Below are 15,350 nucleotides of genomic sequence, written 5' to 3'. Positions count from 1 at the left end.
ATTGTGTTAGAGAACAAAAAATAATAAACAGCAATAGCATTTAATTTTATAAAGCCCTGCCCTTCACCTCTCTTTGTACCTTCTCTATATAAGCAGATCTGAGGAGAGCCGATGTCCAGTCATCAAGTCCTTGTTTGGGTTTATACCGAAAACCTCAGTTTCAACTCTTAGCGATTCAAGAGACAGGCTGAATGGGCCTCCTCCCCTTAGGAGACATCTGACCAAACTAACATCATCCTAGACTTTAAAAACTATTAGTTCATAAAAACAAGAATGAGATACATGGTGTAGTCACCACCAAAATATATATACTTGACACAGTAAACAGGATGTTACCGTGGTAAAATGCACCACAGAGAAGATGGTGATGATGAGAAGACCAATGGTTATGGAGGCGATAGGGAAAATTGCTCTCTATGTCTCTAAACGCCTCGAGCCCTCATAATCTCCCTGATCATAACTGTTTCTGAACTAGAGAGAGAGAACATGTACGTTATGATTAAGATCATTTAGAAATACAAAACTTGCAAGCCTCACACTCTTTCTGTTTGTGTGTGTGTGTGGGCGGATTTGGGTGGTTTACGAGGACTTTTTTTAGGTTACAAACTGGTAATTACAAGGGTATTATGCTATAAATGTGGTTTATGAGGACATTTCTAGTGTCCCCATAATTCAAATCGCTTTAAAAACATACTAAACAATGTTTTTTTTTTGTTTTTTTATGTAAAAATGCAGAAAGTTTTATGTGAGAGTTAGGTTTAGGGGTAGGGGATAGAATCTATAGTTCGTACAGTATAAAAATCATTATGTCTATGGAGAGTCCCCATAAGGATAGCTGCACCAACATGTCTGTTTGTCTGTGTGTGTGTGTGTGTGTGTGTGTGTGTGTGTGTTATGCCAACAGAGATTTAATCCAGCTAAACAAACAGCTGCAGTCATCACACTAAACATCTCTCTTTTACTCTGGTCTGATCATAAGCACATACACACAAAGAGACATACAGTATACTGTATATACAGACACTGTTTCAGCCTTGCAATATAACTAGATCAAGAACAAAAAATCAATTTTTCCCTTTTGAACATAATGTGATATAATGTGAACATATAGTGACATCATAATTTTAAGCTACTGTGAAGTTATAATTAAAACATACAGAGATGTCATAATTTATACATATTGGCATTTCATTATTTTAACATACTGTTATCATAATTTTAACCTACCGTGACATCTTAATTTGAACATACTGTGATATTGTAATTTAAACATCCTATGGAGCATAATTTTAACCTATGACATCATGATTTAAACATACTCTGATCTCGTAACGTGAACATAATGTGATGTCATAATACAGGGGTTTTTACTTTTATTTTTAATTCCAAGGACCCCCAATTACGACGATCCCTTAACAAGGGACCCCCTTCCAAAACAAAAAAAAAAAAAAGGCAGCAATATATTTTCATGTATAAAGACCCATTTATACTGTGTGAGAAAAATAGTAAGCGTGATATTGTTAAATAATTAGAAATCATTATGAAATAATAATAATGTAAATAAATTATTACATTTAATATTAACTTAAACATTTGATTTTATATTGTTGATAGACAATAGATAGAAATGAAATATCTAAAATAAATAAATATCTGGAAAATATTTACTTTCTATTAAGTTGAACACATATCTTTTTTTTTCTATCCATTATTAGAGTAATGTTACATTCAAAAAAACCTGAAGAAAAACATTTTCAATTCAAATCCTTTTGTAGTCCTTAAAAAACAGAATAAAACAGTAATAATGTATAATATGGTAAATGTTAAATTTTTAAAAATGTTAAAAAAAAATTCTGAAATTTTCCACAGACCCCCAGTGCTCCCTTGCAGCCCCCTGGGGGTCCCCGGAACCCAGTTTGAAAACCCCTGTCGTAAAACATTGATGTGAAGTCTTGCTGAACAAGAAATGCATAGAGAAAATGTACAAGATGGTGAAGATACAAAATAAAATGGCACAAACTCAATCATTATTAACCAATACAGCCTTCATGACAGAGATTAATATGACAGCGGATTAAATCACAAACTATTTCCTATTTTAGTGCAGACCATCAAAGCACACACATAGGCTACTTTAAGAATAGAGTCCAGCCAGATATCATTGTCGACTCACCATAACAGAGAACACCAGGGCCAGAATGTTGACGGGGTTGGCCGGGGAGATGCAGGTGAGGATGGTAAGTAGCAGGTAATTTCGCAGAAGGACACGGGGTCGTAGAATCGAACCAGCTCTGATATAAATTCACACTCCCTTTCAGAGAGCCCGTCACATCAGATTGCGAACCACCCAGTGCCATGTTAGCAGGCGAACACCAATGATCCCAGGTAGAATAAATGGTGTAAAATGACACCAAGATGGCCCATCAATGTAGACTAATAATAGAGTCAAATGCAGACATGCCGAGAAATCCCCAGTGGAAAATATTATTTCTTAGGAAAAAAAAAATAGACACAAATGAGACAATTGTTGAAAGACATTAGAGTACAGTACTTTTTTGTGGCTATACTTTTGAAATAATGTGTATTTTTCTGTTTATGTAGTGGCCTCATTCACTTCCAATGTAAGTGCCTCACAGTCTTTGCTTTTAAAAGAAAAACAGGGACGAGTCAAAATAATTTTTTGTGGAAAGCAACATTGTGCCACAAATGCTGTTGAAGGTGCTGTAAGCGATTTTAGCATTCTGAAGCTTTCACGTGACTGGGCTATTGAATTTGTCACGCTCCCTCAATCCAAAACCCTGCCCTCCAAAGATAATTTTGAGACCAAAACCCAGCAAAAGAGCAGCATTGTTTGTACCTGTGGCTGTCAAATTCAAGTGGCACAATAGCGCCCTCAACTGACAAACATTATGAATCACAGCCTCAATGATCTGCTTCAAAAACAACACTATGAGAACGAGCAAAATGATTGACAGGGGAAAAGCGCCAATATCCGTGGTGCACGGACACATTTTTGTTTGCTGTTTACAAAGTCTACAGGTGTCACAGAGACCGGTGTGATGTCTCAGGACATTTCATTAATATCTTTAAGGGAGTAGGAACATGTTTTGCATGCTTTTCCATGAAAAAAAACAATCGCTTACAGCACCTTTAATTGAGCTTAATTTTTTTACTGAACCTGGAACGTTAAAGTTAATGATATCATTAGTATAAGAAAATTCCTACAAGTCAAGAGAAACCAGCGCAGTGGTATGGTGTGTTTATGTGTGTGTGGGTTTGCATGGGCGAGTGAGTGGTATTGGGGTCACAGAGTATCAGGTGTGTGTTATGGGGCAGATATGGACATGGACAACGTCTGTTGCCAAGTCTTGGTGCCTTGGTGTTATGGTCTCTGAATAATTGATGCATTATCGTTTGTAAATTTAATTAAACTGACAACAAAATATTTAAATATCTACATCTGCAAGTTACTAAATTGTTATGTTAAATGTTACTTAAAAGACCTATAGCCATTTTAGCTAACTTGTTAGAGATCAAATGGAAACTTAAAATATCTACTAACACTTACTATTTCAGGGGGAAAACAACAACAACAACAAACCACCTCAAACGCTGTACAAATATGATGTAAGTTTCAGAATTTTAGGTCTGTTGACATAAAAGCTTTGTTATGTTTTTAAATGGTAAATTGTTAATTGCCTAATATATATATATATATATAAAAGAAATTGAATATTTCTATATCAATGTTGTGATTCTATTTCTATTTATGAAATGTTGGAGGCTATAGCTTGGCGTATCTCAGGCCATTTCCACACTAAACCGTTTAAGTTTGAAACCTCTGTTCTCAGTTATCTAATGTCATTGTTTTCCAAAGTACAAAGAAAATAAATAAATACATTTACGCATTTCAATTTCATAACAAAATTCAAATTGAGTAATATTTAACAAAATACGATAAAAGTTTTATTAATTCAATTTGATGGAATTTTATGAAGCTGAAATGCGTGAATCTTAAAAATAGGCTAAAATATTTTCTGTGTATGTGGTTAAGGAGAGCGTGTTTGGAAAAAGGAAAGGGGAAAGTGCTGTTGCAGTGTGAAGAGAGGCATAAACTTCAAAATCAATGCATTTCACACAGAAAAACGGAAAATGGAGACTTTTGAAAACCTTCTCTTGCTCTGCATACTTTGGAAAATGGAAACCAAGTTTTCAACCAAAAATGTATTCAGCCCAAATAGGTCTGTTAATCGATTAGTTTTTTGTTTGCTAATTTATTGCAGTTTTCTGTGATTAATCGTGAGTAAATTACGGCACATGATACATTACAACAAACATTAAAAAATCATCATAAATACGTATATTTACTTTATACTTTGTCTGCAAGAAATAGGTTAGTCATAATTTATATTAATTATTTAAATATGTACATTATTATTGTTATTTTTTTGGTGGATAGAGTTAATTAGAATACAGATATTAATCTTTGATACAAGTACATGTATACGGCATCAAATCAGTGGACATGTTGTAATTACAATTTGGTCAAAATCCTCTACCGTTTTCCAGTCCACTATTTTTAATATTAGGATCAAATGGTTAGATTCAATTCATATCAAACTTCATTGGCAAGAGAAACTTAAGTGTACATTGCCAATGCATTATTAGACACTATAAAAACAGATATAAAACACATTGAATGCTGAAGTTTAATTTATTGACGTCCAGGTCTATCTCAGTTTCGGTATCGCTTTCAACACTGGTTCAGATGAAAGTACAAGTGAGCATTTTCGGAGATACAGCAGCTTGCCCGTATCTCTTGCTCACCTGGTTCACTGCTTGCGGGTGAAGTCTCCATTCTCCATACATTAAATCCGTGCCCGTGTTTATAATGCTGTGTTTATATATGCATTTATTATGTACAATGTACAAAGGTGCCTGGGTTTGTTCCTGGCAGGCAGCAGATGCCCTAACCCCACAGGCTGAGTAGCCTGGCAGAAACAACTCGAGACCCCTTTCTCATATTGCGTAAAGTTTCAGGAGGTAAAACAAAAAATGGATACTGCATTAATTGTGTAATTTTTTTTAACGCATTAAAAAAATATAAATCGCAGAAATTAATGCATAAAATGTCAGCGCAAGTACGCATTGCATTCTCAACGCTGCCACAAGAGGCGCTATAGTGAAAATAGTGTGAAGTGTCCGCTTCTATGGCGAGTATTCTCTTTCAAGTCAACTACTGTCATGTTGGAGCAGTTTGTAGTGCATATTGCTGAGCAAGTCAGTATATTTTTAGCAACTTGAATAATAACACATCCATTTTTTATGGCACAAACTTGTTAAGGTAACTCTATGGGCCCCTTAAGTACTGAGATTTGTTACTGCCACAGTAATGCAAGAATGTGCATTAGGCCAAAAAACCTACTTTACTCAAGTAAGCGGACACAGATGGGAGTGCTGAAGCCAACGCATTGCCAATGCGCGGCCCGGTTGAACATATGTAACGTGCATTCTTGCGTTACTGTGGTGGTAACAAACCTCAGTAATCAACGGGGTGATAGAGTTACCTTCCCAAGTGAAACATGACAATCTCTATCCACACTGAAAAACATGATAACAGAGCCCATCAAATTAAATGTTTTTAAATAATTTATTAGGATTTTTTTTTTTTTTTTTTTTTCAGAAGTGAAAAATAAAAAATACAGTAAAGAGACAGTGGATCAGCATATTTGAGCATCAGTTCACAGTGTTGACATGCTGCTCCATAGTAACGGGGCAGAGCACCGCCCAATGACACTTTCCAGTTTCCAAAGCCCCGCCCCTTTTACAAATCATCCAAACAGGTATCGTAACATGTAGTGTAAAAATCTGAAAAACTTTCAAGGGGTTAGAAAGGGTGTTGAAAAATATAGCTTTTATTCTAAAAAATAATTCTTAATGCCACATAATCGCAGTCATATTTGTACCACCATTAAAAGCGTACATTATTACGAGTTTAAAAAATAACTTATTGCTTTTTGTTGGTTAAATAATTACAGTGTGTGCCGTGCAGTAGTTTTGTGAGGTGTCCCTGTCAGTCGGAGGTTAACCATGGTAAACCACAGTTGTGACCACTGCTCCAAAAAGAGGCAATTGGAAGACTGTACATCAAAATGTAAATAAACAACAATAATAATAAAAAAGACCGAATTATCAATTGCAAGTTTTTCTTAAAAGTATTTTTGTTGCATGTGCCAAATGAACTCAAATTAGCCTAAAATCACTCAAGTTATTAATCAACTGTAATTTCGTTTTCTCTGAATGACTCCATCTGAGCTGTGATGTCAACTGTACCTCTCCATTTCTGACAGAGACAAACAGTTTTAAAGGTGGCAGTTGAACGCATGTAAACAAGCTATGTGTACATCCATACATCAGTCTATGCTGTGCACAGGAAGCAATAGTACACACACATTGACGCGTGTACACAACAACTTACACTCTCACCGTTGCGCATACACACATGTGCATATCCACATACAACCAGAATTAACAGAAACAGGATAAAAATTTAGATGTAACAGCGCTCAGTCTCCTTTGCTTGGTAAATTTGTCCTTCATTTCTTTAAAAACAGCATTGTACCATCAAAAACACAAAAAAAAAAAAAAGAAAAGAAAAGAGAGGGACAGAGAGAAATTTACAATGTATATATATATATATAATATATATTTCCAAAAAGAGCATGAAGAGAAGCCAAGCAGCCTTGCCCTTCCAAATGAGGCTACTGAATGGATTTCAGACCCATAATACGGTCCGTTTCATTATTCCAAAAATGCAACAAATTCTTTATTCTTATTGGAAAACACAACCTGATTTTCACAAACGTGTTTTAACACCTCATAAGCGACAGCCAACATCAAAAACATAGTTTCCGATTCGTTTAAATTTCAGCCTAAGCTGGTTTACTGGTCTTAGCTGGTCTCCCAGGCTGGTCTGGTTTGCTGGTTTTAAATGAGTTTTGGCCACTCGTCAGCCTGACAAGCTATACTAGATGTAAACCAGCTTGGACATGCTGGGAGATCATCTTCAATCTGCTAAGACCAGTAAACCAGCTTAAGCTGGTTTCTTTTTCACTAGGGAAACATGAGGATTCATATATATATATAACCTCAAAAACTGAAGTACTTTTTACAACCAAAAGGTCTGGGTAATTCAGAGCCCAAAGAAAATTTCATTTAGAAAGTTTGAAAAAGCCTTAAAGTGTTTACGTTATAGAAATGTAAGTTTAAATGGAGGAAAACAAAAGAATTGCACCTGCACTGTGGAAGCAAATGAGCTGGTTACCATATTTGCAAAATACATTCTACATATTGCATTTCATGTCAGAGCAAGTTCTGGCCAATTGTTTAGGCACAAAGTAACAAACAATTTCCTGGGTTCATCTTGAAAAAAAAGGTCTAGGGCTCTGTTCCAAAACCTTGTTCGCTGTCTATTGCCTACATAGGCAGCTGCCTTCTAAGGCAGCATCTGAAATGGAAATGGAATGCTCTACTTCAAGTAATAGTCCAGGTTCAATACAGGTTAAGCTCAATTGAAAGAATCTGTGGCATAATGTTGATTAACAGAAAATAATTTCGACTTCAGAAATCGAGCTTACAGTGAGGAACTTACAATGGAAGTGAATGGGGCCAATTTTTAGAGTGTTTAGAGGCAGAAATGTGAAGCTTATATTTTTATAAAAGCACTTACATAAATTCTTCCGGTAAAACTTGTGTATTATTTGAGCTGTAGTTTTTTTATATCTTCATTTTTACGGTCATATTAGGGATTACGGCGTGACATCATCATCGCAATGAAGTTGTGAAACTGAACATAACAGAAAAGGTTAGTAAGTTTTCGTCTCATGGCTATACTTTTGAAACAGTATTTTAACGTTTACGGATTGGCCCCATTCACTTCCATTGTAAGTGCTTCACTGTAACCCAGATTTTTTTTAAAGGAGGGGCAAGTCGAAAATTTTTTTGTGGTAATCAACATCATGCCTGAAATGCTGCTGATTGAGCTTAACTTGTATTGAACCCAGAATATAACATAAAGGCCAAAGTATACTTCGGTTTTCCGTGTGCCAATACGTCTCACGCACAGTCTGCGTGATGCAAATTTCGCCATTAGGACAGTATGCCTTGACTGTCCGCTTGCAGCATTGTTTTTCTAGACATACGGGCATTCTGCATCTTTGCGCATCGTCGACGCATGCACCTGGTGTTGACTGTGCTAAAAGAGTATCAATAAGCAGACATAGTGCGTAATGCGTCAAACTCGATGTTGAAAGAGTATAAGTTGAAAGGCGAGTGCTCAACCATGCGCAAGACAGAATGGCAAAGTAACAAAGTAAATTGTAGAATTTAGGCAGCAACTCGGGAGACTCGACTGACAATTTAAAGTTTCTTTCTTAGCTAAAAGAGGTAGGCCGATATATCAGTTTTACCAATTAATCGGTGCCGATAGTTGCTTTTTGGAATCGTTATTGGTAAAAATCTATGATGATAGTTGCCGATAGTTTTTTAATAATTTCTTAATTTCAAAATAGGAGTCCCCGGTATGTTTCAGGCTTGATTAAACTTATATAAGTCCCGTGTTATGCACCAAATCTTCATTTTTTTTGGTTATTTTTGGGATTTTGGTTGAACAATAAACTGCATCTGGAATTTTGTTCATTTAGGAATCTTTGTCTGTGCCCTTTAAAATAAGGAAAGAATAATTTTTTTTTTTTTTTGACATTCTATAAATCAATTTTAAAAGCTAGCGGCCGATTAATCGGTTATCGGCCCACCTTAGTTATTGGTAATGACAAAATCCACTATTGGTCAAACTTCAATTGCAACCATAAAATGCTGGCTATACAGGCAGCTGACAAGGTTTTGGAACAGAGTCCAAGTGAAAGAACTATCAAAGAAGCAAATTAGTGCAGCGGTGCAGACTCGGTTATAAACAGTTTCAGAATGCTAAGTTTCAATGTGAAGAAAAATGTTTGCAGTTAAAAAAACAAAAAAACAAAACAAACAATCCCCCCCACCCCCAGTCCATCATTTAAAGACCCCTCCCAAAATCCATGCAATATATACAGTATCTACAAAAAGAAACCAAACATTGAGTCTCAACATGACCGGAACAAAATTCTATGTAAATTGTAAGTAAAAAAACAAAACTAAAAGCCATTCTTATACACAACAATGAGCATGTTTACATGCACACCACTATGCTGATAACTACCAAAAATCAGCTTATCCAAAAAAATCTGACAAGGCAAGAAAACCGTTTACATAAGAGTTGAAATCATCAGACATTCTGTGCTTTTGACACCAAACAGTAAACAATCATGTGCACATCAATTGCGCACACTGGATAAACTGGTAGGAATGCTGGTTAAAATGCTTATATGCAATGCAAAATATGTGCAAAATTTACCAGTTGTCTATCGGTTTATGCTGAAACCATTTCGAATCTTACGGCATTTCCATGACCACATGTGTTGTAAAATCATGCGTGTGTAAGAATGGCTTTACAAACAATTTACACTGCTCGTGTTTCATGTTTGAAATCCAATGTTTTTTTTTTGTCTTGTAAAAAAACAATTATTATACGAAAAAAAAAAATAATCAAACCGATTCACCTTACGACGATTCGTAATAATATTACAAATGATGTGTATTTAAAAACGACCAAAATATACATTTTTTGTCCTGTCTTTTTGTTTTTGTTCAGTAAATTTGATTCTCACGCATTTGTTCATGGTTGTTTAGATTTGTTAGGAACCTTAACGCATAATAAACATTAAGAAAACAAATCCCGATCTTTTCAGTTTTGTTTCTCTGTTCCCTCTCTCTCTCTTTCTCTCCATCACTCCATTCATTACAGCATGTGTACGATAAAAAGATAGAATACAGTGAGCAAAAACATTGTGACAAATTCGGAAAAACGGGTCCAATAAAATCCCGGGGAAACAAACTTCCTTGCACGTTTCTCTGAGTACATTCAAAAAATATTGTTCTGACAATGTTTTTTGCTTCATTTTTTGTTTCAATAGATAGAAGGCAGCAAATCATGAACGAGTCACTGAAAACATTACACGTCAAAAATAAAACGAGCGATGAGGAAAACAAAAAGGTGATGTTAGTAGAGAATAGAGGAAATGAAGTGGAGAAAAAGGCCTAACTCCAAAGTGGAGTTGAGAGGGACCGCAACCGCTCATGGGTTCGTCCCATATGACGTTGCGTCGTCAGCAGTGGTCGCGTTTCACAAGCTCGTGAGTTACACCTCCCATGCTGGATGCTGATTGGATATCCCTCAGTGGTAGCCATTGGTAAAGGTAGTTGCAATCAAAGGACCCTGGGTGAAGAGACAGAATGTTCCAGGTTCAGTACGGTATTTGCGGAGGGCTATTGCTTACCACAGACAATAACAATTCCTAACAAAAATCACATTTACAGTAAAGCTCGTACAATGGAAGACTACAGGCCAAGGCATTCCAGACCGGAATATCACACTCTTATTTTGTTAAAGCGCTTATGTTAATCCTTTCATACAAAAAAGCTTGTTATTTGAACTGTCAATTTAAAATAAATAGTATAAATTGTTATTTTAATGGCAGTACTACTTTTCTAGGCGGATGAACTTCTGATTATGCTGATTATAACGTCCCTTTCTGGTGTCCTTGTGCGTATCGTGCAGAAGTTACCATGTTTACTGGCTTTACATAATCATGACAGGAGTTGATATATTGGATCTAACTTTACAGAAACAAGGTAAGTAAGCAATTTTATCATATTAGTCTCATCTAAACGCATATACTGTAATTTAAAGTTTTGTGGCTATTGAAACAGTTGGTATTTTAACGTTTATCACAGTGCAATTCCTTGCCACATAGATCTTCATTGTAAGTGTATAACTGTAAACGTTTTTCATTTTTTTGTTAAAACTGAGGGACGAGTTGGAATTATTGTTTATATGTTTATATGTCCGATTTTACCAACCCCAAGCCCATGTCCGAACCCTGTGCTGGGGGCGGGGCTTGCCGCACTGATATAGCTGCTGACTCCTGTATCCTGATTGGCTGCTGCATACAGGTCTGCCATTGGCCCGGGACTGCTGGTGCCCAGGAAGCGTGAGGGGGTGGAGCCTACAGCAAAAAGTCATTCACAAGGTGCGTTTGCCACATTAAAAAACGATGCTAAACTAACTTGAACTGAAATCTGATTTATTTACTGTATATGTTTCATCTAAGAGTATAATTAATTAGGAACCGACACAAAGGAAATTCAAACGCACTTATAATGTATTTAAATGTACAAACTTTTGGAAGATAAAAAGTATTATTTACATCAGTAGAAACTAAAGCCCGAGGTAATTTTCCTTTTTACATGCTGGTCTATATTTAAGTACAAATAAAACATCAAACATATGCTAATGTCTTAATCTCCATGCATGTGTTTAATTGTTCAGTACCTCTGACAACTGCTGCAGCTGCGGCCGCTGCCATTGGTCCATAGGCTGTCAGTGGAATGGCTGCAGAACAAAGAGAGAGACACACAAAACGTATTATATCCTGTTTGTTTTTATAAATGAATTCAGCAATAATTAGTTTGTAACACTTAACTATAAGTTTGTTTTCATTAACATTAGTTAACACAAAAATTAACATGAACTTATGGTGAACAACAACTTTACAGAATGTATTCATTTTGGTTAATGCTAATTGATATACTAATACATTCACTGATACATATAAAGTAGTAAAACATTTTTCAAAATAAATATTATACATGTTAACATTAGTTAATGCACTATGAACTAACAATAAAAACATTTATATTTTTCATAATTTCACATTTACCAAGTTTAATAAATGCTGTAAAAAATATTGTTCATTGTTAGTTCTTGACAACGAATGCGTTAACAAATGTTAACAAATATAAACTCATTGTAAAGTATTTCCAATCCATTTTTGATCATTAACAGATACTTCACATATCCTTTTTTAACATGATTAAACAAATTCTCCAATATCAATTTCTTCATAAATAACTTTTGTTCTCTAAAAGTAAACATTAAATGAAAATTGACTCAACTTATTTTCTTCATGTTGCTAGTCTTATTGTGCTTTTATTGTTATTTTTCATGATTCAATCAAATCCTGGTGGATAAAATCATGTCCCACCTTATTTTATTGCCCATTTTATAGTCACATTATAGATGTTAAATGCACTGTGAACATCGTCAGCATTGATTTAGCTAATTTATGCCTCTCATCCACACTGGAACGGAATTTTCCTCCACCAAAAATGGAGGGTTTTGAAAACGCTCTCAATTACGGCATACTATGGAAAACTGAAAACTACAAACTACATTTTCAAAGGAAAGCTAATATGATTTTCAAAAACGCTCTCTACTACCACATACTTTGGAAAATTATGACATAAGTAGGGGCCTTTTTTTCCAAATTCCATTTTATTTAAATGTTTTTAAATTCTGTGTTTTCTGTTTTATTTTTCAGAATTCTGTGTTATAAAGTGTAATTAATTTTTTTTTTCTTTTTTTTTTTCAAAACTGTCTAATCAAATGCATTCATAGAGCTTTAATCAAATGAAAACAGAACAATTACTTTTCAAAATACCATTACATTATTATACACAACACTGGAGTTTTTATCACAGTATTATTGAAATCTTTGATGAAAACTTATATTCTGTACAAAAGCACTCTTTCTTGTGAAATATTGATTACATTTTGGTTTATCATTATTATTATTATTAGATTAAAATATTTAATTTTACTATACAGTAATAATATATTTCTGTCACAACTTCTTCAATTACATAAGTCTAGTTTAATTGAGCTTTTACTTTGGTGGAAAGCTGAATTAAGCACTTTTTAATCTGTTGTTTTTGAGGACAGCTTCACACCCCCGGATAAGCAGTTCGCTATATGGCTTCATGTGCTTCTTAACCGCAAAAGGCTGTGATTTAACTATAAAAATATACTGTACAGTCTGCATGTGCTGCGCACTTTAATGTTAATAAGCACACTGCTCTCTGTCATCTACACACATAGCAAGCGTGATGATGAGGTTTTATCGGTATATGAGCGGCTGGCTTCACATATTCACTTTAAAGTGTGCGGGACATTCAGACTGGGTATTTATTTTATAAATGTATGGCACCTTGGGTGAAACCCGCTTCAACATGCCCCCAATGGGGGGGGGGGGTCTGTGTGGGTGCCTCGTACCGCTCCCCCACAAGATGCTGCCCTTTCGCCCATGCCTAAATCCGCCACTGCAACCTAGTCTCATAGAAAGAACATTACTATAACTACATTTTTGCAAACTGAGTTTAACATGCCACAGTTTCCTGCTAATTTAACACGAGGGGCTACAACAACTGTGCGTTTTATTCACTTTCACACAAATCACAACTACAACGGCAGATTATGACTTTATAAACATGTATTTTTTGCACTACTACTCACACACTGCTATGTTATGATCTCAAAACACTTTTACTATAAGGTATCATTTGAAAAATGATACATTTTAACACTTGTATTACAGACCCATCTACATTTACACACTTTTTCCAATTGGATTAGATTCCGTGGTAGCTCACCTGATAGAGTGTTGGATTTTAGACTAGGAAGAGGTTTGAGCATAGCCAAGCAAACGAGTTGACACGTGAGACAAAAGTGTCATAGATGCGTCAAGAAATGATGTGGTTGCTTCAGAAAATGTGCTAACTTTAAGTAACTAACACTATCAATTAGGTTTAGGCTTTGGTTAAGGGTAAGATGTCTGTGTTGTTCACTTCTCATTTGCTTTAAGAACACTATTGGTTAGGTTTAGGTAAAAGTTTTAGGTTAGGGAGGTATGTTTTACTCATTAAAACCTCCATCTAGAATTCACCTTATAAACTTTGTCTGATTACGACATCATTTCACTCACTTTTGGCACCCCCTGCTGGTCATTGCACTGGAAAACCGCAGCAAAATGTGTAATGAAGCACGTAATTTTGTTTTGCAAAAATGTTGTCATGGTCACGTAATGTTCATGAGATCAGGCTGGCCCTACATTTGGAAACTGAAAGTGGATTTTCCAAACTAAAACTGATACATTTGAATTTGAAAACGCATTGATTTTGCTATGTTAATGCCTCTCATCCACACTGTAACAGTGTTTTCCTCCACTCCAACAGAGTATTTAGAAAACACTTTCCATTACCGAATACTATTGAAAACAATGAACGTTAGGAAATGGATTAGTGTGGACGTGGCCTTAGTCTGATTGTTAAGAGCATCAATTTAGACAAGGGGAAAAAAAAACATTGACTCAGTGTGTTTGTGTACATGTGTACATGTGTTTGTGTCCACATGCACACAGAGAGCTTCTTGTAAAGCCAGAGGAGCAACAAACCTGTGATCTCAGGGGGGTGTGAGGAGGTCAGAAGAGGTGTCCGCTCTAAATGGAACTCTAGAACAGAAACGGCACAAGAGAGGTTTGTGAATACACATGTCGTAAACAAACACACCAACACACACACAGAGTGTTTTTCCACATGTAGTCCTATCTACACAAAAACACACAAGTCCACCATGAAAGGAGTCTTTCAAATGAAGAAAACACACATGTATGTGCACAGAAACACACACAGGGAAGCAACTTACAGCCAGGTGTACGTAGCTGCAACAGACGAGAAAGGATTGAGAGAGATTGAGGTGCAGAAGGACACAAGGAACAAAACGCACAAGTAAAAGAAGAGAAACGAGGGGATGTCATTAGAGCACTGGTCTTATAGTGTTAAATATGGAGCTAGAAACTCCGAGATTACAAATGAAGGTTAGTATCAAGGACAGAATGAAATGCTTCTCTCTGAAATATTTGGTTGTATTACACATCAAAAAGCATTAACTACATGCTGTTCTACTAAGAATAAAAATATATATATAAAAAGATTTTCTTAAAGCTGACATGTTTGCGATGTTAAAATACTTTCTCGTATCCCAGCTTAATATGCAGAGACAACTATAAGAAGGTCATTTGGTTACTTTAAGGTTAATTTCCACGACAACTATAAACACTGTGTCTCTGTGGCGCTATAAAAATTCCTCGGTTTGATCGAGTGGCCCTTTCAGCTTGACACAACAACATTGACTCAACCAATGGCGTGAGGTTGGGGAGGGACTACAGATAGGGGGCATATTCAGAAAGCTGTTTGAAAACAATTTTTATTTTTGCAGTTCCATTTGATGGCGCAGAAATTACACACTTCAGCTTTATTAAAGACTTCTTTTCAGATTATATTTACTGAATTAAGTTTATTTT

General features: G+C 35.6%; 1 protein-coding gene across 1 annotated transcript in view; it reads right to left on the bottom strand.

Moving 5' to 3' along the window:
* Positions 1–5,665: 5,665 nt before the first annotated feature.
* Positions 5,666–15,350, bottom strand: part of LOC127440038 (RNA-binding protein Musashi homolog 1) — a 53,853-nt gene continuing 44,168 nt past the window's right edge. The window contains exons 11-14 of the mRNA XM_051696414.1: positions 14,442–14,498; positions 11,486–11,545; positions 11,014–11,159; positions 5,666–10,369 (exon numbers count right to left, since the gene is read on the bottom strand). Of these exons, the coding sequence (XP_051552374.1) occupies positions 10,328–10,369; positions 11,014–11,159; positions 11,486–11,545; positions 14,442–14,498 (305 nt within the window). The 3' untranslated portion in view covers positions 5,666–10,327. The remainder of the gene's footprint in view (positions 10,370–11,013; positions 11,160–11,485; positions 11,546–14,441; positions 14,499–15,350) is intronic.

The sequence above is a fragment of the Myxocyprinus asiaticus genome, chromosome 4 (genome assembly GCF_019703515.2).
Source record: "Myxocyprinus asiaticus isolate MX2 ecotype Aquarium Trade chromosome 4, UBuf_Myxa_2, whole genome shotgun sequence".
NCBI classification, from domain to species: domain Eukaryota; kingdom Metazoa; phylum Chordata; class Actinopteri; order Cypriniformes; family Catostomidae; genus Myxocyprinus; species Myxocyprinus asiaticus.
Note: the sequence above shows the minus strand (reverse complement) of the source record. Positions and strands in the feature narration are given on the sequence as shown.